The sequence below is a fragment of the Bidens hawaiensis genome, unplaced genomic scaffold (genome assembly GCF_021521415.1).
Source record: "Bidens hawaiensis isolate Kalapana, Puna unplaced genomic scaffold, B.hawaiensis_p1.1 tig00012813_1, whole genome shotgun sequence".
Classification (NCBI taxonomy): Eukaryota; Viridiplantae; Streptophyta; class Magnoliopsida; order Asterales; family Asteraceae; genus Bidens; species Bidens hawaiensis.
The window spans coordinates 230,033-254,414 of NW_027492066.1; the positions used below are offsets into that span (position 1 = coordinate 230,033).

A 24,382-nucleotide genomic window follows, 5' to 3' on the forward strand; every position below is an offset into this window, starting at 1 on the left:
AGAAGGTGTTGTTCCTGCTGAGGCATCAACACTCGCTCTATGTGAGCCAATGGACATCATGCCAGTTGGTGACCGTTCTCAGTGCAAACACCCTTGGCGAGTGAGCTGGTTTGTCCAAGATTGATTATGACCGCAAGGCAAGGAAAGTGTTCTTACTTGTGAATGTTTCTTGAACATGAGCAACTAAACAAATAGAGCTTCTTGTTCGTGTTCGTTCGTTAAGAAAATTAATGTGTTAGTGTTTGTTTATGTTTTGTCTGTTAATAGTATACGTGAACGGTTCACAAACGTAAACAAATGGATAATGTTTGTGTTCGTTTTCTTAGCGTTAACTGAACAAACAATCGAACATGAGTAGCTAAACAAAGTTGTTTGTGCTTATTCTTTTTTAAAGCTCATATGTTCATGTTAGTTCATTAAAAAATATAAACAAATGGTTTATAAACATTGATGAACGAACATATCTAAAAATATATGAACAAACAAAACTGAGCTAAAACCAATTAAATGTAAATGTGAACAAAGAGTTGGGCCTGATAAAGTTATTAAACCTAGACTAAATTGTAGCGGGATTTAAAATTTTAATTAAAGCATGTAAACTAACAAACTTAAATAAATGCAAACGAGCGAACTTAACTAAATGAAAACCAAGAAACATAAGTAAACGTAAACTGACAACTCAAATAAATGAAACTAACAAACATAATTAAACGTAAACGAACGAAAATAGGTGAATTTAAATGTACAAGCTTCCCGACGAATGGTTCATGAACGTTGTTCAGTTCGTTTATAGGCCTAACACTATGTAACATATTTGTGACATCTCTTTTTAATTTCATTCTTATTTACAATTTCTAATAATTATGACTGACGTCATAAATTTACAATGTATACTATTATTCTTAATCTTTCAGTATAATGCAAAGAAAAAGGTATTTCTTGTTGAATATGAAGTTGGAACCGAAATCGTTTGACTTTCAAAAGTCAACTATGAACTCTTTTATGTTGGTGTTGTATTGTGAATTGGTTTCATAAAGATTATTTGGTTGTTGCGATTAAGTATAAAGATAGGCCCAAACTATTACTCGACACGACTTGATGTTAGCGGATACGAAATATGTGGTATTTTATGGAAATGCAGAAGCTGAAAGGCCAGAAGCTTACCTGGTTAGAAACTTACAAAGTTTGATAATTTTTTTCTCTTTCAGTTTTTGATAGAAGTTTGACCGTTTTGTTGACTTTTAAACATCTTGTTTCACTTTTGAAGGAATATTGTACAAGACATATCAATGGTTTCTTTGTGAATTCAGAAGCGGAGAGACAAAGGGTGATCCAATGCCTGTAAGCCGCCATAAAGAGTAGAGTGCCTGAGGTAATAATAATACTAATTAGCAGAAATATGGCACTTTCGGTCAACTCTGTAGAAGTCAAACGTCGTTTTCGACTTTATCTTTATGATCCCGAAAAAGAACCTGTATTAATACGTTTTTATGTAGTTGCCTCGTGTTGCCATTTGTTAACAAAGAAAGAAGTATTTCTTGTCTAATTTGTAGTTAAAACCGAAATTGTTTGACTATCTTAAGAAAACTATGTACTCTTTTTATATTCATATTTGTCATATTAAAACTATACACATTAAATAATTATGAATTTGATGATAACGAGGATTTATATAGTAGCTCATAAGTAACAATGTAATTGATGTTCTCGTTTACATGTAATTTATTTCACTCATTTATGTCCGTTTATGTTTATTCATCTATATTCAGTTATGTTAGTTCGTATGCATTCGCTAACCGTTCGTTTATACCGTTAATCGAACGTACATAAGCGAACACATACACTCACCCATTTTCTTAACTAAAAAAACACGAAATCCATGTTCATTTAATTTAGTTGTTCCTGTTTGATTGTTTCTTTTAGTTAAATTTAAACGAACAACACATGAACAAAACATGTTCTTATTCTTTCGGTTCATTTATTGGCAGGCCTATTTGTGCATTATCTATGAGAAAATTATTTTTTTGCTGTATGTTCCTAAGTATAACTTTCAAGTTATTATTTCTGCTTAGTTTTTAATATGAAAATTGCTTTTTTTGTTGGTCGGAGTAGATACTTTTTACCAAAATATAGGTGTTTTGCTAAAATATCAAAGCCTAAATTGTGTTTCGATAATGACCCTATAGAATCACCATATATTAATCATTAATCCTTATACAAATAACACAATTTAATAGTTATTGAAATAACACAATTATTATGTTATTTAATTTCTCATGTTTCGTATCGTAAACTATAACGAATAAATTTTTCTATGGTAAGTGCTGGTAGGATAACGAACCAAACCCATACAACCGAATCTCCGCTGCAGCGGAAAAGTCTCGGTTTTGCATCCAAGTAAAGCAATTACTTCTTTGCATATCTATTTATGAGAGATCTTGCTATGAGTTGTGTAAAAAGCTATATCATTCTTTATAAAAAAATATATTCAAAAGAGTTCTTCCTCTTTTGTGCTTGGCTTGAAGATCATCATTTGTCAATGTTAAAAGTGTATTACTATTGCTTTTTACAAGACTTGAACTCTACATTATAAAAGTATTAAATCAAATGTCATTTGTTCTCTCTCATAATGAAGTTTGGAGATTGATTAAACTAAACAAGGATTATCAATGAGAATCCTACGACCCTGTCACGAAGCGTGGCTTCAATGCTAGAAATATATACAAAAATAAATCGCATAAAACCAAATATGGGGTAACCAATATTTGTCAAATGCACTATGCTATAGTTGAATTTATAAAAGGTTTGTAGTTTGGAATTTGGTTAAAAGCAGTAGTTTGGGCAAAAGGGTCGTTTGCCTCCCTCCACCGGCAACTCGCAACTAATGTTGGCACCATAACGGATCAAAACGCCGTCAACCAATTTATGTTGTCCCGCCACAACGCGCGGACACTCCTACTGGTATAACAATATTTGTTTTTCAAGTCATAATATTATGGAGGAAATTAAGACAACTTCCATCATTTGAGCGAATTATGGAAAAACATTATCCACTATATCATAAGATTTTGATGTAATTTAATTTTTCTAAGTGACAAAGTTTTGACTGGCCCTACTTTAGCTCCTTACTAAGCCGCCGTTATATCTAAAAGCTAAAGCCGTTTAGAAAAAAGAAAAACGCATTGATCTCTTTTATGTCGTGATAAAAACTAAGTTTGATTAACCTTTTGTTAAATGACACCTACACTTTGTTTGTTGTATTTAGAAATTAAACTCATAATGATTTTTTTTAATTGTAACTATTTTATTGCCTTACTAGAAAAATAGTAGTTTTCCTCTTTTAAAGTAGCCTATTACTTTTGAGTTACTTTAAAAAAATATTTAACTAAATACTATTAAGTTTGCAAACATGTAAATATTTAAATAAAGAGTATTAAGTGTAATATTTTTTCTCTAGTAGATTAAAATTGTCCAACTCTAAAAAATAACACAAAATAAAATATATATTTTGTGTAAAAGAACTAGACCATGGCCCATCTTGAAACCCGCGGGAACAAGATACATTAATACCCCTTTATGGCGGGAACTGGGTCAAGAAAGATCGAGAGGTATTGCAGTGCAGTATTATTGTAAGTTTATAAGTATTGGACGATATCATCTGCTTGTATTGTAGCCGTTGAAATGGGATCGGAGGCTCAGATTCCGGACTGGGCTTCGACGCCTTGCATCATGGGCATCGATGAAGCTGGCCGCGGCCCTGTTTTAGGTTTTCTTCATTCATCAGTCACACAATGATTTGTGGTTGCTAATTTTAGTTTTATTGGATTGATTGATTTCAGGTCCCATGGTTTATGGATGCTTGTATTGTCCGGTTTCGTACAAGAACACTCTCTCTACTTTGGAATTTGCTGGTTTGATTGCCCTCTTACTTTTGTTAAATTATGAACCCTAAATCTGGATGTTTTATTGATCTTACTATTGTGATGATAAGAAAGATGATGGGGTTGTGTGGCAGAAAATGGATGGTCTTATATAGTTATATAGGGTTTAGGTGTGGCAAACGGGTCGGGTCAAGCGGGTCAGAACGGGCTCGGTCGGAAGGGGTCGATTAATAAAGGGTTAATTTTATCCGGGTCAGGTTGAAAAGTGTTTGGGTCAGAACGGGTTCGGGTCGATTAGAGAAGGGTTAATTTTATTTTCGGTTCAGAACGGGTTACGGGTAGGGCCGTCATAACATGTCGGACACGACACGATGACTTGTTGTGCTAAACACAAACATGACACGATAACTAATCGTGCCATTTTTTCCAAACACGAACCTGTATAGTAACAGGTTAACCTGTTAAGGGACCTGTTTAAAGACACAATTAATGATACGTTTGTAGCGAAACCAAAATTTTCAAAACGAGCATAAAAGTCTTAATAATTAATAGATAATTCATAACATATTTGAAACAAAAAACCACAAATCCATAACATACTAGAAACAAAAGACAACAAATACATAGCATACTTGAAACACAAAACCATACAAGCAAATCATAACATCCATAAAAAATATAATATCGGGTTCTGACGGGCATTAGTGAAATGTCGTTTGTAAGTATGACTTTAGGTTTAAGACTTTAGGAGTGTATATATATTTATTTTTTTAAGATAAAAATCTACACAAGGTACTAACAGGTTAACAGGTCTTTACCTGTTGGGACACAAATTTAAACATGTCTTAAACAGGTCGACCTGTTTAAGACACGGAAACCTGTTAAGCTCAAACCCAAACCTGTTAAAACTCCTGTTGTGTCGTGTTAACAGGTCCGTGTCATAAATTGACAGCCATAGTTACGGGTTCGGTTCAAAAAGGGTGTTTAAAAAATGGTTATTTTGAAAATACGTGCTTCTGGTTTTCGGCACCAATTAGGCAATTACATGGGTTCAGGCGTCGGTTGCACGTGTTTAATGCCAGTTAAGCGCATTCTAATGCCTGTTACGCCAGTGTTCAGGTGCCGGTTACTTGCGCAGCTTCTGTTACGCATGTTTACTCTTATACTCCTATTTTCTAATTGTGTTTGTTTTTGACCTATAAAACCTTTAAAGTTTATGGATGGTCTACTTGCCTCTTAACTTTGAGTTTACCTTTTTATAAAGTTAAATGATAGTTTTTTCCCTCCATTTGTGAGATTGGTTGATAATTTTACAAAACTTATAATCTAGTGAATTTTATGAAACCAACAATTTAGCAGCATAACCGTATCGAGAATGCGTGATAGGAGTGAATAAGGGATGTTATGACTACAGAAAATTATGATTAGAGCTTTCCGTTGAAATAATGATTAGACCATCTTATTATCTTGCAATGTATTTTACTCCTCACCAGTCACACCTGTTCTTATTTGGTTTAAAGGGTTTTAGTGTCGCGTTTCATTTGCTTACAGCTTGATGTACTTATATCATATTTTGTTTGGTAGCATTGTAGAGTTGCAGTGTGTTCAGATGAATGAGTAACATTTCTGATAACCTTGCAAGGCCGCCTATGAGGTCGGGCCGGATGGTCGACCGGCCCCGGCCCGACACCCTGATAGGCCGAGTTTTTATTTTTTAAAAAATTATATAATTTTTTTTTTTTTTGAAAAAAATGTGTTTTTAATGTTTAAACCCAATTACCCAACTAATTTAAGACCCAATTTCTTTTTCACCTTTGGTCCAAAATTTTTTCATGATTCTCGGAGACGGCCCTGTAACCTTTTATTCAGTAATGGAGAATTTTCTAATCTTACACATCATTTTCAGTGATGAATGTGAGTGATTTATTTCAGTTGCCATCACATCTTCATAAGCTTACGATGTTTAACGTTTTATCGGCATACCGCATTGCTTCATCTATAAGTTACTTGGTTTTAGTATATGCATTTAGTTTTCTGTCTATGTTTTATTCAGATTCCAAAACTTTAAAAGAAGAGAAAAGAGAAGAGTTGTTTGAAAGCTTAAAGGCTGATGCAACAATCGGTTGGGCTGTTGATGTCATTGATCCTAGAGTGCTCTCGGCTAAAATGTTACAAAAGTTAGTTAGTATGCAACTCTCTTCAATAAAAAATCTTCCAACAGTTAAATTGTTGTAACAGTTTATCTATTTTGGCTTGTCTTAACAGAAATAAGATTAACCTTAATGAGATTTCACATGAATCCGCCATGGGCCTTGTCAAGAAGGTGCTGAACATGGGACATCTTCTAACCGAGGTATAAATTACAAGATATTATCTAGACTTCAAGACTGATTGCGGTCCACAGTTCTATCAGTTATTTGCTTTTACAGGTATATGTTGATACGGTAGGAGATCCTGAAAAGTACAGAATTAATCTCACCGAGAGATTCCCGTCTATTAAGTTTGTGGTTGCAAAAAAAGCCGATAGTCTTTATCCAGTTGTTAGTGGAGCAAGTATAGTCGCCAAGGTAAACTTCAGATTAATTGATTGTCTTATTATATCTTCAGTTTCTCGTTTTTATATCTAATTGGTTATTTATTTATTTATTTATTTATTCAGGTCACGAGGGATCATGCATTGCAAAACTGGATCTTTGATGAAACTGCCGAAAATATGCATAGAAACATTGGATCAGGATATCCCGGAGGTGAGAATAATTTGATTTCACTAGTCTTCGTATTAGCTTGTTGTCGAATGGTTAATTACAGTTGATATTTATGTAGATCCCATGACCAAAGATTGGTTAGAACATCACAAACACTCGGTATTTGGTTTCCCGTCACTGGTCCGTTTCAGTTGGGGAACGTGCGAGTCTTACTTCAAAGGCGGTGTTGAAGTGTTATGTTGAGTCCTTGTTCAAATTTTCTAGAGGGCGGGTTGGTCAACTGGTCAAAGCGGGTTCGTTTTAAACATGTTTTTGTTTTTACAGGGAAGCAGATGAAGCGGATGACGATGGGCCTTCAAAAAAGACGGTTAAACGACAAACGAAGCTGAGTAATTTAGGGTTCACCGGGATGAAGAGGAAAAGTGAAGATATTGAGTCGAGTTGTAAAGGTCGATGCAAGTTTTTTCAGTCACGCAAAATCGAGCAGCTTTTTCAGTTTTAACACCAAGGTTGATGCATTGTCTCATTGAGTTTAGCTTTTTGTATCATTGATTAATTATTAATGTTAACCCTTCTATTTCGAAGCTTTTATGTTTCAAATGTTGTATGAATTGAGTAGAGTTTGTATAATTTGAGTGAATACCGAGTAGACATGGCGAAACGGGCGGGTCAGGCGGTGTGTCTGGTTAGAATAGGCAAGGTTAAGAGAAGTCTTATTTTGGTTTGGGTTAAGTGCCCGTCAGAACGGGCCGTATCATGATTATTCACCAACAGAATATTGTTTTTTCGATCATTTCTTTTGGTGTTCTCTTTGATCTTTTTGGTTGAAACATCCAACTTAAAAATGGCTTTTAGACTGGTTGTATTCGGATATCTGAAAAAAAGAAATACGAACCGAAATCAAAACCCGAATAATCCGATCCGAATTCTTATTCGGATTCGGATTGTATTCTGATAGGGATTTAAAAAAAATCGGATAGTCTGGATTATTCGGAATCCGAATAATCCGAATAAATAACATGTGCTTTACTTATTTTAAGTTTGAATCTATTCGTGTAATGTGTTAATTGAATAATAATTTCTAGAATCATAATGGATCATGGATTTAATTGGACTTATGTTTGAATTTTGACTTTTGTTTGTGTACGTTTTATTTTAATTTTATGGTTTTGTATTTTTATTTAATTAGATGTTTGTTATTCGGGTTATTCGAATTATTTAAGATTATCCGAAACCGATCAGAATCTATCTGACATCAATTCGGGTCAGATTCTGGTCGGATAGGAACATCCCTAATTCGGATCGGATTTTGGATAGGGTTCTAAAAATTTGAAATCCAAACAATCTGAACCGAATAATCCGCTATCCGATCACATCTTGAATAAATTCAAGGACATATTCGAAGAAATTCTGACCGCCGGTAGGAATGGTTTGTGGGTTCTGATCGACTAAAGTGGCTAAAGCTAATAAGATAGCAATTACAACCCAAGAAGTAATAAGTAATCGGCCGCGGACCTGGAAACCCCCGATTTTCCAATAAAAATGTTGGCCTCTTCCACACTGGATAGATCGTATAACCCATTTAGTGTGTTGATGGAACATGACAGAACATTAATATTGTCCTCTGAAAAAAGTAGAAATTGAAACAGAATTATTTTGATTCACTAATTGCAAATACTAATTTGTTAAAAATTAATCATATTGAAGATATAGCATCATCATTCGCCGGAATCGAAATACCTGTGAGATGAGGGTCACAATTTGTATCAATTAAACAAATTGTTGGAATTCTCAATGTGATACATTTTTGAAGGGCCATGGGTGGTTAGAAGTTAGATAGTTATATACATAAATTTCCTTAGGCTAAAAATTGCTTATGAGGCCCAAGTCAGTAAAGTCCGTTTGATATGTCCAGTCCATGTCTAAAGCCCAACGGAAAATTAATTCTTTTGAGACGACGTTATTCCAAAGCGAAGATTAATTAAATTATACGGAACTGAATTAGGTTCCCTTATAACCCAACAGCCGACGATCATCTTCTCCTCATTCCATCACCGTTCATTAAAACAACATCAAAAATATATATTACGATTATGACGAACGTAGGTAATGACGTTCTACACAGCATACTTACTCGACTTCCCGGAAAGCCTTTACTACGCTTCCGATGCGTGTCAAAGCATTGGAATGCTCTGATTTCAGATCCTTATTTTATGAAGTCGAGATCACGCCGAATGATCCTTTTACAATTTACCCAGCCTCTCGTGGCTATAGATGACAACGAGGCTCATCATGCGGTTGAGTTACCTCATTCTCCTTTAGAACACGAGGAAGGACGTATACAAGTTTCCATTGTTGGAACATTAGACGGCATTGTGCTTTTGGCTCTTATTTATTATACGTGGTGGCCTAGAACCTCACGTTTTAAGCTGGTCCTATATAATCCCTTAACTTGTGCATCGAAGACAGTTGCGGTAATGGGTCAACCATTAGTATGTCATCACCCCTATGTGTTTGGATTCGGTTATGGGGAGACTAAAGATGACTTAAAGATTGTTAGATTTGAATATTTTTCTTACCTTCCAAATGGTCGCCAGTATAAATTTGATGTTTTTGATCTTAAAACTTGTTCGTGGAGCACGCAACCACGAGACATCACAATAAAATATTACTTGCATTGTGCTGCCGGTATGTTTCTGAAGGGCTTTTTGTATTGGCTAACTTTTTCATCCAGTTCAGAAATCTTGGCCCTCAATGTTAAAGAGATGGTTTTTTCGAACATAAAACTGCCTGACGAACTCACATTAGTAACAGTGACTCTTTTGGGATCCATTGGCGGGTGCCTTTGCGTGGCTCACAAGTTTGGTGGCACTAGATTCGACGTGTGGTTGATGAAAGAAGAGTGCTCATGGATGAAGGCGCATTCGTTCACGTACCCTTTGGAAAGACAAAGACAGTATTTTTACCCCGTTTGTATTTTGGATAACGGACAAATTCTTATTAAAAGTACCTTACACGAGTTTATCATCTATGACACATCAAACGATTCACATAAGCCGCTCAACGGTTTTCCAACTCTTGATGATATTAAGGGGAAAAAGACGTCATCGGACATGAGATACATAATTTCTCATTACTATGATTTACGCGCCATCGAGTATGTGGAAAGTTTGGTTTCACCTTCTGATATGTGTTTTAATTAAATTGGTTTTCTGATACATGGTTCAATCTTAGGATTTAATGATTTGAGTTCTTTTCTATTTTTTGAATTCTGTTCCAATACGTTTTTTAACATGTGATATGATCTTTTCATATATTACGTTTCCTGAATGAGATTTTAACTTTGGTTTCATGAATCATGTGATGAAAGCAATGAGTTTGTTTTAATTTTTTTAATATCTGCTTTATAAGTCAACTAGCTAACGAGTGATATGTTTAAGAGATTACATGTAAACAAGTTTGCGATTATGAGTACGAAGAGTTTTGTAAGTTTACACCTCTCACCTATTAAATTCATATGAGAAAGGATAGCATTGTCCTTTTGCGCTTGTTTTTCTTTTTTTCTTGAGAAAACTGTTATCTTCGCGTCTTACCGGGTCATAGTCGGACCGGACGTTAAACTAGATGACGCCATAATTAGTTTTAAAATATTCAAATATTAAAAATTAAAGGTCGAATTTATTAATTGTAGAATATGAATCTAATGTAGTAGTCTCTTAAATCATGTTTCAGAATTAACCTTTTTTTTCGTGCAAACATACTGCATAACGGGTTTTGACTGTCCCATTTGCAACCATTTCCTTCACTCAATATTAACATTTGAAAATGATTTCATGAGCGAAAATCAACACTAAAAAAAGTAGGAAAAAAAAGGAAAATATGTTACGAACACTAGTAAAATGTGGTGTGAAAACTCGTGTCCATATTAGTTAGTCAACTCACAAGTAACCAAAAAATATTAGTCTTGTTTATCAATTGGGTCCGTTTCCACCCCAATCGCAAAAAACTTTGCTTCTCAAAGTTAACTTTGAGTTTGGAAGCAAAGACAAAACAAAATGTGTGGATCCAGCCATACTTTAGAGCAATGCCATAGATTATTTCTATCAAATAGTTTTTTCTTGTGACAACGTTTAAGGCTTCTACAACAATAATATAAATGAGTAACAAAAGTGGATCGCATTATCTCACGCTTCTTTTCTTTTAATCTGAGACTAACTTGTTTAAATATGTAGCCGAGGATAGGCATTCTGTCTACAACATTTTCTTCATGTGTAGGAACTGCTGCAGCTTGCTACTACCTTAGACACATACAACTCATATATCATAGTATCCATATTCAAGCACAACAAAAAAAAATGCCTCCTACAACAAATAAAAACAACATCAAAACACTAAATAATTTAACGGTAAGAACTTCATAAAGGCGCAAATAGAAAGCGAAAAACATAAAGAAGAGTGCTCATGGGTCATTGACAATGGGCAGTAAATGCGTTCAGGTCAATACAATTAATTTTTGTGCCGGTAAAGATTGGTGTTGGTGACTTCAGTCTTTCGTAGTAATCAAAGACGAACCGACATCTGTTCCGTCAATACCAGTTCGGTTCAAATTGAAGATAGGTCAATACAATTAATTTTTGTGCTGGTAAAGATTGGTGTCGGTGACTTCAGTCTTTCGTAGTAATCAAAGACGAACCGACATCTATTCCATCAATACCAGTTCGGTTCAAATTGAAGATTTAAATCCAATAATCGCAAATTTGGTACTGATTGTTTTATTTTTTTTTTAGTTTGCTATTGCGAACTTTACATTTAACCACAAACACTTTAATTTAGATAAAATTTGTTTAAAACTTAAATATGTTATCACCATGTTAATGACATGTCTAACAAAATTATCAACATTTATTTCCTCCATTGTGTGTTTAGGTATCTTAGAAGAGAATAATAATCATTTAAGTTATTATTCACCAATTGAAACATCCGACAGCAGAAAAACATACAACAGGTAAAAAATTAGGGGTGCAAACAAACTGAATACCCGAGACTGACCTCGATAAAATTGAGCTCCGCTCGTTTTGACTTTCAAGAGTTTGAGATCGGCTTTTTTGGGATATTTTTCTAAATCTCAATTTATATACATGTTAATTAGTTTTAAATATTTTGAGGAAAACCTTAAACAAGCGTCAGCTCGGGTCAGCCTCAAGAACAAAACAAGGCTTTATTTGAGGACCAAGCTTAGTTTGAAGCTCAAAGAAGATTATTACAAGTGTTGCATTTATATAATTACCTTTAACTGAAAGATTCACCAAAAAAGCATTCCCTCTATGCTTCTGCCAAAAGATAAATTGCTGTATGTTAAGATAAACAATCATATAAAAAGGAGGCCTTAAAAACTGTGTTTTTTTCTATTTTTGCAAAAAGCTAACGATCGCTGTGTGCATTGTAACGTAGTTGCTACAAACAGTAATTTTAAACATGCATAAAATGTTCACCAATTTTTAATGTAGCCAGAAAACGTTTTCAGTTTCATCTATTTTCTTCCCTAATTTCGTACTCGAAACACCTGTTTTGTAAAGTGGATACTAAAGCTCTCCCCTAATATTAAAGTAGCATGAGGATTGAGAACCTGGTGCACCACATATTCATCCGGGGTCCAAGAGATGACATCTCATTTGGTGGTTGTATTCTTGATAGCATCCAAAGGGTCAAAAAAAGCCACTTAAATAATAATACAAAACAATACTTGTACTATTTCATCATAAAAATTGACTAACTAAACAAGCCTGAGTCCAATATTTGCAATTTTTTAGTATGTTACAAAATATGGTTTCGTGGAGCCCGTTGTTAAGACTGTTTTACGGTTTGTGTAATGTTACCCAAATTCTATTGTAGAGCATGCATGTACTTTTGGTAGGTGTTTTGTTTATGTTCGTTCATTTATGTTCGTTAACCGCCACTTATAATATCAAGCAACGAAATAAACACATCCATTTTCTTATTGAACGAACATGAAGATGAAAACCCGGTCATTGAAGCGTTCATGTTAGTTTATTTGTTTGATTCCCTTACAGGCTGAAGAATTTGCAACAATAAAGAAATATTAATAAAATAAACCTTAAACTTTTGACTCATAAACAAAGCTTTAATTTCCTGTTTCGTAAATCTTCATCAACTCAAACACAAATAACAAATAGATTCATAGGTATTTTAGTCAATGTAATCCATCAAAACAAAATTTCTAGAGCATTCCTGTCCAAACAGAATATCAAATTGCCTTGATTTCAGGTTATAAAAGTAGATTGTGTAAGTAGCAATTCGATTCAAAACCTAATTGAAAAGTTGCAATCACAACAATTGAAACTACCTGCAATTAGCTCCAACAACAAATGGATTTGTGCAAAATTGCGAACACATACCTGCCATGGGCTGATGTTCAGCGACTTAAATACTGAAGAATTGAAACCACAAATGGATTTGTGAATGGTTGTAACGGCAAGAAGCAATGAATGCATATTAAAAAATGCAATGAATTGAGCAATTATTGTAAAATAGGCGTGAGTGGTGAATTAGGGTTACAGTAGGTATAAACACAGAGACCAATCGTCGGTAGGCATACAAGAAATCTAGCCATTGATTGCAGCAATTAACCATAGACAACGGACCTGCCTTCAATGATTGTGATTGGAATGGTTTGTTATTAATAACCCTAAATTAACGTAGCCGGAGATGGGATGGAAGGTCGCCTGAAGAGGAGTGATTTAATTTTAGCGGCGTCTCCTTCATTTATTTTTAACAGGGTCTTAAAAGTGTAAAATGACTATTATGTAATATAATATAGATATAGATAAATAATTAGATTAAAGAGCTCATTTTCGAGCTTTAAGTTATCACGTAAAATAAAGTAAACCATATAAACTAAAAGAAAATTGCAAGAAAGCTTATTTGTAGATATACTAATTTAATAATGTCTATTTCACACAATTTTTTACAGCTGTTTATTACATGCATTGAATCATAAGTATAAACTTTGTATTCACGTAATATCGTAAATATTTTGAAATATGCAAGTCCAACCAATATTTTTATCTTCATACAGTGATTTGTTATTAACATATCAATTTTAGTTTCTTAAACGCTGATCGAGTTGTATGTCATATAACATTTTTTATGCCACGAGATATAAAAGGATCTGTGAAGCTTGTTTTGGCGTACTTTATGACTATAGATGCTTGATGTGAACCTAAAAATTGGTTGTTTCGCTAACATGATTAATGACATAATAGTGAACTTAAAATTGTTCGAACATCATTTAAACTCATGTTATTTCACAACTCTTTTTTTTATACATTATAAAGTTGCTTTGCTTCTAGTAAAATTTCATATGTATTGGTAATTCCCTAAATATGTTTTTCTAATTAAAAAATAAAAATGAAAGTAAGTAATTGAATGGTTTGACAAATGTCAATGAATTGATGGTAGAGTATTAAGAGAGAGATTTGGTGTTTCATGTGATACCCAAGTTCAATTCCTATCCCCACAATGTGTTTTGGCGGTACCGGGTGATGATGGAGACTAAGCGAGTTGATGGCGTTCACTAGTTGGATCCTTGAGCTGAACGGATTTTACCTCACCGTATTGTTGTGCCTTCGGGCGAGTGTTAATGGCGTTGGCCTTGGGTGAGGGTATCTAGGGGTGCAAACGAGCCGATTCAAGCCCGAGCTCGGCTTGTTTAACTTACGCAGAGCTCAAGCTCGTTTCAAGCTCTATTTTCAAAGCTCGAGTTCGGTTGTGAGTAGATTTTTAAGCTCGAGCTTGGCTCGTTCACTATATATCAACTATTTTTATATAGTTAGAATTATTTATATATATATTTTTTTCTGTCATAATTTTATGTATAAAGTAATATATATTATTTAGTTATTTTTATTTATGTTTTCATACATTATATATATTATTTAATAATTAGTAAACATATATATTAAACAATTGTATAAATAGCAGGCTCGTTTAGGCTCACGAGCCGGCTCGAGCTCGATAAATGAAGCTCCGTCTCGAACTCGTTTATTAAATGAGTTTACTTTTGGGCTCGAGCTCAGGTTCGGACTCGTACTCGATTAAGCTCCGCTTAATTGAGTTTTTTAATGAGCCGATCTCAAGTAGCTCGACTTATTTGCACACCCATAAAGGAATCTTAATATAGTGAATTTAACTAATTGTCCATTTATAAGGTTTGTTGACAATAAAAAAAAGAATGGTTTATCAAATAACCCGACCCGATACCCGCAGCCCGCAAACCCTAGATATAAATACACACACAAACTCCGTCACTTGTTCTTCGCGCAGCTTCTTTCTTCAGACCCAAAACTTTTTATAGATCAGATTTCATGGTAAGCTTGAGTTTTTCACGTATCATATCATATTACTTTAATTCGATCGGTTAACAATGCCATCGTGTTATGAATCCAGGCTCCGAAGAAGGAAAAGGCTCCTCCGCCGTCGTCTAAACCCGCCAAGTCCGGCGGTGGAAAGCAGAAAAAGAAGGTCAATTTTCTACCTAATTAATATGATTCGTTTATAATAATTTATGGTCTTTATATCTGTTGAATTATTAGCTTGTTTACGCCTCCTTTTGTTGCATCTGCTTTAATTAGGGCTTGTTAGGTCAAATGAATGAGCCAGATTTAGCTATAATTAGGGCTGTTTACGAGCCGAGCCAGGGTGGTTGCGAGCTCGAGCTCGAAATTAAACAAGGCAGCTCAGCTAGGGTCGAGCTCGATTTTGAGCCTAAGATCGAGCCGAGCTTAGGTTGATTTTCGCTTGTTTACAAAAATGAGCCAACTCAGCTCAGGTTGTTTCAAGTTTTTTAGCTGAATTTATTTGAGCTTTTATCGAGCGAGCCTGAGCTTTGAGCTTCAAGCTTAGGTTGATTTTCGCTCGTTTACAAAAATGAGCCGGCTCAGCTCAGGTTGTTTCAAATCAAGTGTTTTTAGCTGAATTTATTCGAGCTTTTATCGAGCGAGTCACGAACCCGAGCTTTGAGCCTCAAGCTTTTTGAATTGAATTGGAATTTTATATGTATTTTTCAGGGATACCAAATTTTATATTTAGATTTTCGGTGTTGACCAATAGGGATTAATTGGTGATAAGTTTTGGTGGGGGTACCGACTAGCGATTAATTGGTATTTAGGTACAATTTTTACAACCATTCTAATAGAAACTAAACACAGGAATAATCAACTAAACTAAAATAAATGAAATTTAGATTAAAACGTGTTAAAATAATAATAATATGACGATTTAGGGTTGTAAAAATGATTATTAGTTTTTACTCTCTACTTGTGCTACTATTATGCTTCTAATTTTGAAGTTTCTGGCCCAAAAATTTGAACTAAAAAGATTCAGGTTTTATGAGGGTGAATGCCTTATAAGGCTGGATTTGTCCATTCGATTCATGATCAAGGTTATATCTAAAGGTGAAAAGCTTAATATCGTTTATGATTTGGTTTCAGAAATGGAGCAAGGGAAAGCAAAAGGAAAAGGTGAACAACATGGTGCTGTTTGATAAGGCCACATATGATAAGCTTCTTTCTGAAGCCCCGAAGTTCAAGCTCATATCTCCTTCCATTTTATCAGACAGATTAAGGGTAATAATTAAGTTCTTTTAGAACTGGTTCATGCTCTTTTTATAAGTGATTATCTTTTTAAAGTAAGAGTTTGGGTTTAGTCTATACTTTTGTTTTTGTTTTAGATCAATGGATCATTGGCACGAAAGGCGATCAAGGATTTAATGGCAAGAGGCGCAATTAGGATGGTATCTGCACATGCTAGTCAGCAAATCTACACCAGGGCCACTAATACTTGAGAGATGATGCCAAGGTGTACTAGTTTTTGTTTAGGCCTTTTCAGTTTCTGTTTCAAACTTTTGTTCATTGTAAGATCAAGTACTTTTACTTTTTATTATCCTAAGAAGCAATCTGTGTTTTGACTTTTGGTTGTGCATTAGTGACTATTATGTTCAGTAGAGTCATGAATCATTTTCCTTTCCTGTTCCTCATATTATCCATCATTAGTTGATATTACAGTTTTACAGGTATCTAGTTTATTTCTGTATGACCTATGGCGATATATGGTATATTTTATTAAGTGTCATAAATTTTATTGTGGTTAGCCTAAAATCCAAGCATGTTCTTGTCTAGTTTTTATATTTTTGGTTTGGTGCGGTTTGGTTGCATGCATCTTTCCGAGCCTAGCGCTGCCAAAAAATGTTGTAATTACGTAAATGAAATAATAATTATAAAGCTATTTTATATAGTGTCAGTGACGTTTATAAATTTGTGTTTCCTTATTGTACATCGAAAGACCAGGTATCTGATGAACCAACAGCCAAGCGTATTTTCGTTACCTAAATGCAACACCACTGCTTATTAACATTTATTTTAAAATTTTACCATTACTAGTAGTATTTTGTTTTACAGAAATTCTTTACACTGATATGCGTGATATGATCAATATATATGATTTTATTTTAATCTTTACGCCTTATCATATCTGTATTAGACCTCTATAAACAACATTATTTTTAGACCTCTTCATGGGAATAGTCTACGGATTATCAGAATCTTACATGGTTAAATCATAGTGTAACTAGTAAAGCACTCTAAAGGAGCACAAAATTATAAACAGTTAAATGTATTGGTCATCAGGAAGAGTAAACCGCGGTTTTCGTCTCTGTGGTTTATTCAAATCTACGATTTTAGTCCAATAGTTTCAAATTTGCGATTTTCATTCCTGTGGTTTCATTTGACTTGCAATTAAACCCGATCACACTAACCCCGTTAAGTCAGGCCGTTTACTTGAGGGGCAGTTTTGTCCATTTTCTCCCCAAATAAACTCCAACTCTAATTCGCAAGCCCCATCACTTGAGAGGCTGGGATGTATTTGGGATAAAAAAGGACAAAAATGCTCCTCACATGAGAGGCACGCAGATGGGTTTAACAGCCAAACTTAACGTGGTTAGTGGAATCTGGTTTAGTTGCAAGTGAAATGAAACCACAGTAATAAAAATCGCAAATTTGAAACTATTTGACTAAACCCGTATATTTGGACAAACCACATGGACGAAACCATAATTTACTCCATGAAGAATAATTAGGATATTTAGTAAATTCTTTTAAAGTTATTATATGTATTATTAAAACATAAAAATATACCTAAGTTATTGTACGTTAATCATCTACTATCAACAATCTTTATGTACCTGTATCTAAAAATGCAAGAATTTATATTTATTCTAACAAAATATAGAAACCAATAAATTATATATTGTTTTCAACAACAAATTTATTTTCACTTAAAACCCTCTAAGGATTTAAATCGAATCACCTCCATTTTGGAAGGAGGAGCACCTATTGCTAGACCATTAACATTAAGTCCTTTAATAATAAATATTTATATTACTTTTAATACCGAAAAATAAATAGTTTATTTCCAACTTTATATAATAATAATAATAATAAAGTAGAAGCACCTAACCGTCCACGAGTTAAGCAGCCTACCAACACTTCCAAACTGACTACGTGTTTGTACGAACTACGTAACTGTCAGCTTCAAGTAGCAGTAAAACAAAACAATCTTCAGAAATGAGTTCACTATCCGGCGCGTACGCTTCCACGCTCTTCACCACCACCATCTCCCGCCAATCCAGTCTCTTCAGCGGGAGTAATAAACGGCACCGTCTTAGAGGAGGAGGTGCTAGAGTCAAGTGTAGTTTAGCAGTTGATGAGGCGCAGCAGCGGTTGAAGAAAGGTATAGCCGAGTTCTACGATGAGTCGTCGGGTGCATGGGAGAATATATGGGGAGACCACATGCACCACGGCTTCTACGAACCGGACGCCGTTGTCGAAATCGCGGACCACCGGTCTGCTCAGATCCGTATGGTTGAACAGGCACTCCAATTCGCCTCTGTTCCTGGTATTGCTATTATTTGTTAAATAATTTATATATTGTTTTTTAACTGTTTTATATATTTTGAGAAAAACTTTGAAACAACCTAATGCTTTGTAGTATGAAATTATTACATAAAAGTACAAAAGATGGCGAACTTAAAAATACATGGAAGTAAAAGTACTGCAAGTAAAATAGTAAATAGTATTTCTACCTATCTTTTGCTTGTTTTGAGCTACTCTACTCATGAGTTGTTATTTCAAGCTGAGCTCGACTAGTTTATAATTTATTTATTAATTAATTTAGATACGATTTTTTTAATTATTTTTATATATTTTGAGAAAAACAACTTTAAATGAGCCTAAGCTCGGCTCGAACTCAAGCTCGTGTAGTAACTTAAACGAGCCAAAGCTCAGCTATTGAATGTGAAATTAATACATAGAAGTTCAAAAGAGGTAAAACTTAAAAAATACATAAGGCTCGATAACACTTGATGAGCCTAAACGAGCTTCCCGTACAAGGCTCAAGCTTGATTACTACATGAGTTTTATTTTAGGCTCAAGCTCGAGCTCGAAAAAGTTTGGCTTGTTTCGAGCTTTTTATAGATCAGAGCTTGAGTAGCTTGCGAGCGGCTCAACTGGTTTTGAACATGAGGAATTCGGAATTCAGTTTTGTTCATTTGAATTCTACCTACCTTTCGTTTCCTCGAAATTCCATTAACATTTTCGATTTATTCTCTTTCAGTTGGATTCAGTCGTCTGTTGTATAATTAGTAGATATTATTTGATTAAATTCATGAAAACGCTGTTCTAGGGAGACTGTGATGTGAATGATCAATAGCATACACCTTTCGAGAAGCTTAGCACTATTATTCACCAATTTTAAGAAATTGTTATTTTCCTTGAGATATCTATATGTTTTCAGCTTCACTGTAAGATGTGTTCTATGATCAATATACAACATTTCTTGCAGAGGACCCCTCAAAGAGACCTAAGAGCATAGTTGATGTCGGGTGTGGAATCGGGGGTAGCTCAAGGTACCTAGCAAGAAAATACGGGGCCCAATGTTATGGCATTACTCTCAGCCCTGTACAAGTTGAACGGGCTCAGGCGCTTGCGGCTGCTCAGGGACTTGCTAACAAGGTTTGTTCTTTCGTTTAAATACCGAGGACAAGTTTCACAATCCCTACAACAATACAACGCAAAACTTTATTCGTAATAAAGTTAGCAGCGATGATGAACATTTGTTATGCATTACTCGGCTATCTATATTATGCAATTTAGATAGAAAGTTATCTCATATTTTAGTGTGGCGGTGATGAAACTTGTTATATTTCAAGTAAAGTTTTGGGAGTTCATTTTGCAGGTCTCATTTCAAGTTGCTGATGCAATGAAGCAGCCATTTCCTGATGGGAAGTTTGACTTAGTTTGGTCAATGGAGAGTGGGGAGCACATGCCTGACAAACTAAAGGTTCGATTCACCAAGCGTTGTGCATATGAATAAATCTTCTCGTATTTTCACAATATACTTTTTTGGTTTCCAAATCAACAGTTTGTTAGCGAGTTGGCTCGAGTGGCTGCCCCTGGAGCCACAATAATCATTGTCACATGGTGCCACAGGGACCTTTTGCCTGCTGAAAAATCCTTGCGTCCGGAGGAAAAAGGACTTTTAGACAAGATCTGTGATGGATTTTATCTTCCTGATTGGTGTTCTACAGCTGATTATATAAAGATAATGGAATCTCTTTCTCTTAAGGTAAGTTTATCACATGTTTGACTCCATGATGTCAGCAGTATTACTAACACATTTTGAATTAAAGTTGGTTCATTTTGTATTGTTACTTGGATTAAGGATATCAAGGCTGCTGATTGGTCAGATAATGTTGCCCCGTTCTGGCCTGCGGTCATAAGGTCTGCATTGACCTGGGATGGCCTAATTTCATTGCTAAAAAGCGGTAATTTCTAATTAGCTTTCTTAATGAATGAATATGTGTGTTTATGGATATTATTTGACTTCTGGTTTGAATTTGGTAACAGGATGGAAGACTATTAGAGGGGCATTTGTAATGCCTTTGATGATTGAAGGATTTCGGAAGGGTGTAATCAAATTCTCAATTATTACATGTAGAAAGCCCGAATAAGTGGTGCCACTACGTGAAATTGGTGAATGTACTCTCGGATAATGTACTGCTTCTGCCACATTGGTAGCTTAAATACAAGACAAAATACAAAGGAAGAAAATTCTACATATAAATTCAATGGAAAAGATGATCACATCATAGATTTTGAATGGATTAGATGTATCTGTAGACATTGGTCCCATAGAGATCTAATGTCTTAAAAACAACACACTCATAGTAGTCTAAATATGGTATATGGGCGCGTTCGACATTTATAAGGAGGAGACAAGATGTGCCATTTGTTTACACACGAAAATAGAGCTTGAAGTTGATGGTTTTCTAACCTTCTCACATTCATTATTTACCAGAGAACAATAACTGTGTTTAAGGTATTTAAAAAAACAGTTGAAAGTAGCGGAACTTGGCATTTTTATCAAGGCCAAAATCAATCTAACGCAAAACGATATTTTTTATATATTAAAAGCATTGACAAAACTATGCATGTGTGTTTATAAAAGAAATTCAATTCAAAATATATATTCTAGAGGGTAAATACATAAAACTCAGCTCAATCACATTTAAGGTTTTTAAGCTCTAATAAAAGATGATAATCAGCTTTTTTTTTTAATCATCATTTTATCATGTTTTACAATTGTATTGATAATATAAAGAATGATTAACTAAGAAATCTTTAAAATGTTATATAACTATGATAATAAGCAACCCTTAAGGGTTCTGGTTCAAATTGATCTCAATGAAGATGTGTTATATCTCAGCCGGAAATAGGGCTGCAAAGTTTTAAATTTTGTTTATTACTTGTAAAGAATATCCTCATGATGCATAACCTCTATCAAAATAACTATCTAGAATTCTAGACACTTGCAGAATGATCACTAAAACAAAATAATACCCCCTTTCAGAATCAAAAGTTTAAAGAAAACACAAATCTAACGAAAATCTGGTCATTGTATATCCTTCATAGATCTTCATCGTCGCTTTTAATTGAGAATTTAAACTCAGCTTAGAAGGAAAGTCCACTTCTTGGAAGCTTTGTATCAATTTTCTGGACTCTTTGAGGCGGCCAGAGGATGTGTGTAACCCTTCCACGAATCAACCCCAACGGAATCTGCAAAAGAAATTAAAAATATCAACATTTTCAATTCAAATTCCAGTTAGATCTTTGTTTAAAGGTAAAGGCGACATACCGGACCAAAGGATCTGGAGTCAAAGCTGTCAATGGGATTGTCTCCTTCAACCCAACAATGGCCTTGAGGAATCTTCACAGCATCATATGAGAAAGGAGCACTGATCCAATCACCCGGCATGCCAGTTATACGTTTTATTTGTCTCTCCTTGTAATTTATCGGGGAGCTGCATAAACATACAAATATCAAGATTCAAATATGCAATAAAGAAAATTGAAGGATCTAACACCAACTTAGCACAGCTAGTTGCTGTCTAGCTGAACTGAAAAACACTAAGCTGGATGAGTCAAGTTCCCGCTTACCTCCTAAACGAGAACGTGATTATGAACTCCTTATCAAATGAGGAACTACCGATAAATCAGAGGCCGTACTGACGATGTGTTCACAAAAAAATGTGATAAAAAAAACTTCAAGAATTATGCATTGACTACAGAAAATTTAATGCAGCAGCCATTAAAAAACAGGTTTCCTGTATGCCTTATACGGATATTCGACACCTATACATGTGCCTTAAATTCCTCATGATACCAAAGAGGCCACTGTAGACACCTTTATGAGGGATAGAGAGGATACTATCAAGTAACTTAATCATTCTATGTTACAGCTCAAATTAGGATAAGATTAGGGGTGTTTTTCGGGTTTTTGGGTCGGGTTCTTCGGGTTTCAAAGTTTTAAGCCTTGGCCCGAAACCCAACCCAAATCTTTCACGGGCTTTAGGGTTCAGGTTTTCTCGGGTTGGGTTAATCAGGTTTCGGGTATCCAAGAAAACAAAAAAAATAAAAAATAAAAACTACAATGCTAAAATTAAAACAACATATTCTTATTCGCTCGTAACATAAATAACCAATAATAAATAAACATTAGCTAATAAAATAATTCAAAAGAAGAGTAAAACAAACTCCAACCATAGTCGTCTTTTATCAGGCGTGATTTGGTTGTTCGGTTACAGTTGCTATTAATCATAAATGGAAAACATAAATTAACAATAAATAGTCGATCCGTACTAGGTGGAATGACAAAAGTCGACTAAGGCCAGATTCTGCTAACTTAAGTGGCTAAAGCTTAACCTGTTATACCTAAAAATATATTTGGTTTTAAAACTAAAAGTTTATTCGGGTTTTTTTGGGTTGACCCAAAACACATCAGTCAGACCCAAGAACCAACCTGAATTACTTTGGTTCGGGTTCAGGTTAGTCTTTTCTTGGGTTCGGGTTTTTCGGGTCGGGTTAGTTCGGGTACGGGTTTTCTCGGGTCGGGTTTCAGGTAAAAGTGGCAACCCTAGATAGGATGAAGCAACTAGCGGACTTAAGACAAAAATGATAATTCATTTAATGTTGGCGCTTGGTTTTCCTCAAAACTGTATTCGTACTCCCAGTATACACTTAGACCTACTAGATACAACAAGCTTATCCTACTTTTCAAGTGATCATACCTAACCACAAGAATCTCGCTTTCACTGAAAGCCAGCTGCTATTATGGACACAAGGACGGTTAAAAGAGGGAACCGGGCAGCTGTTAAAGTTCTCGTTCGTTGGAACAACACACCATTGGAAGATGCAACTTGGAAGTTTTCAGATGAATTGCACATGAGGTCGAGGATGTTACACGGATGAACATTGTTAGAGCAACTTATAATAGTTGGTAGTTACTTCAGTTGTAAACCTACTGTACTTAAGCAACAGATTGAGTAATTAAGCAGCTAACGATTGAATCTGTTCTCTTACCTATCCAATTCAAAGCTCGAAATTTACATGCATAAATCAACAAAAAATAGCGAAAAAAGAAACCTGAATTATACCAGAAAACTACAACATCACCATGTGAGAACTTGTAATCCGTCAAGCGACGTTTCTCCACCAAGACATGGTCATCTGTAGACAAACCATTAACTCGATAAACAAAGTCAAACTAGCAGACATCTAAATGTTTATAGTTTACATACCGGTAAACAAGCCCAAAGAAGAGTTAACCGGAGGATTAAATGTCGGTGACATGGATAATCCCCGTACATGGACAACACTAGCAACACGGTCGGATACAGTTAGACCTATTAACCCAAACGTAAACGACGATTTACAAACATTCCAGATAAAATTTGTGGTTCTCATATTAGTATAAAAAAAATGAAAAATCAGGTTCAAGATGAAGCAAAATCCATCTGCAACAACAACAAAAACAATAAATCATATGATGAACATAATGTATCGAAAAAAAATTGTGCATATATAAAGTCAGCATTAATGTGCCCTAAATTAACAAAACTCCGTAATATTCAAATTAAACCAGTGTGACATCCCAAATAACTTGTATCCTAATGTTCTACTTCTACATATCGTTTATATAAAAAAATCAGGGGTGATATTAGCTTTTCTTTCTTAACAAGCAAGCAGGAAACGCATTGCAATTCAACAAAATTACAAGTCGTAAATCGTGAGTTTGCATTCGTATACAAAAAGTATTTAAATAACAGAACAAATTGGATGTATAGATTGAGAAAGTTGAGGGAAGACGTACTTGGTTGGTGATGCG

At 34.8% G+C, this 24,382-nt stretch overlaps 4 protein-coding genes across 4 annotated transcripts; 3 read left to right on the forward strand and 1 right to left on the reverse strand.

Moving 5' to 3' along the window:
• Positions 1-3,627: 3,627 nt before the first annotated feature.
• On the forward strand, positions 3,628-7,088 carry LOC143542249 (ribonuclease H2 subunit A-like). Its single transcript, XM_077034883.1, has 8 exons — positions 3,628-3,766; positions 3,840-3,911; positions 5,935-6,058; positions 6,147-6,234; positions 6,311-6,448; positions 6,541-6,628; positions 6,705-6,824; positions 6,910-7,088. Exons 1-8 carry the CDS (start codon positions 3,682-3,684, stop codon positions 7,086-7,088), a joined length of 894 nt encoding a protein of 297 aa, XP_076890998.1. The 5' UTR covers positions 3,628-3,681.
• Positions 7,089-14,949: 7,861 nt separating this feature from the next.
• Positions 14,950-16,574, forward strand: LOC143542250 (small ribosomal subunit protein eS25-like). The gene is made up of 4 exons (XM_077034884.1): positions 14,950-14,973; positions 15,053-15,127; positions 16,096-16,230; positions 16,335-16,574. The coding sequence occupies exons 1-4, from the start codon at positions 14,971-14,973 to the stop codon at positions 16,446-16,448; spliced, it is 327 nt and encodes a 108-aa protein (XP_076890999.1). The 5' UTR covers positions 14,950-14,970; the 3' UTR covers positions 16,449-16,574.
• Positions 16,575-18,225: 1,651 nt separating this feature from the next.
• LOC143542251 (gamma-tocopherol methyltransferase, chloroplastic-like) lies at positions 18,226-20,744 on the forward strand. Its single transcript, XM_077034885.1, has 6 exons — positions 18,226-18,556; positions 19,502-19,671; positions 19,895-19,999; positions 20,081-20,284; positions 20,381-20,483; positions 20,566-20,744. The coding sequence occupies exons 1-6, from the start codon at positions 18,226-18,228 to the stop codon at positions 20,667-20,669; spliced, it is 1,017 nt and encodes a 338-aa protein (XP_076891000.1). The 3' UTR covers positions 20,670-20,744.
• Positions 20,745-21,439: 695 nt separating this feature from the next.
• On the reverse strand, positions 21,440-23,969 carry LOC143542252 (uncharacterized). Its single transcript, XM_077034886.1, has 4 exons — positions 23,796-23,969; positions 23,652-23,724; positions 21,854-22,019; positions 21,440-21,774 (listed from the first exon to the last, which is right to left on the reverse strand). The coding sequence occupies exons 1-4, from the start codon at positions 23,959-23,961 to the stop codon at positions 21,670-21,672; spliced, it is 510 nt and encodes a 169-aa protein (XP_076891001.1). The 5' UTR covers positions 23,962-23,969; the 3' UTR covers positions 21,440-21,669.
• Positions 23,970-24,382: the final 413 nt, after the last annotated feature.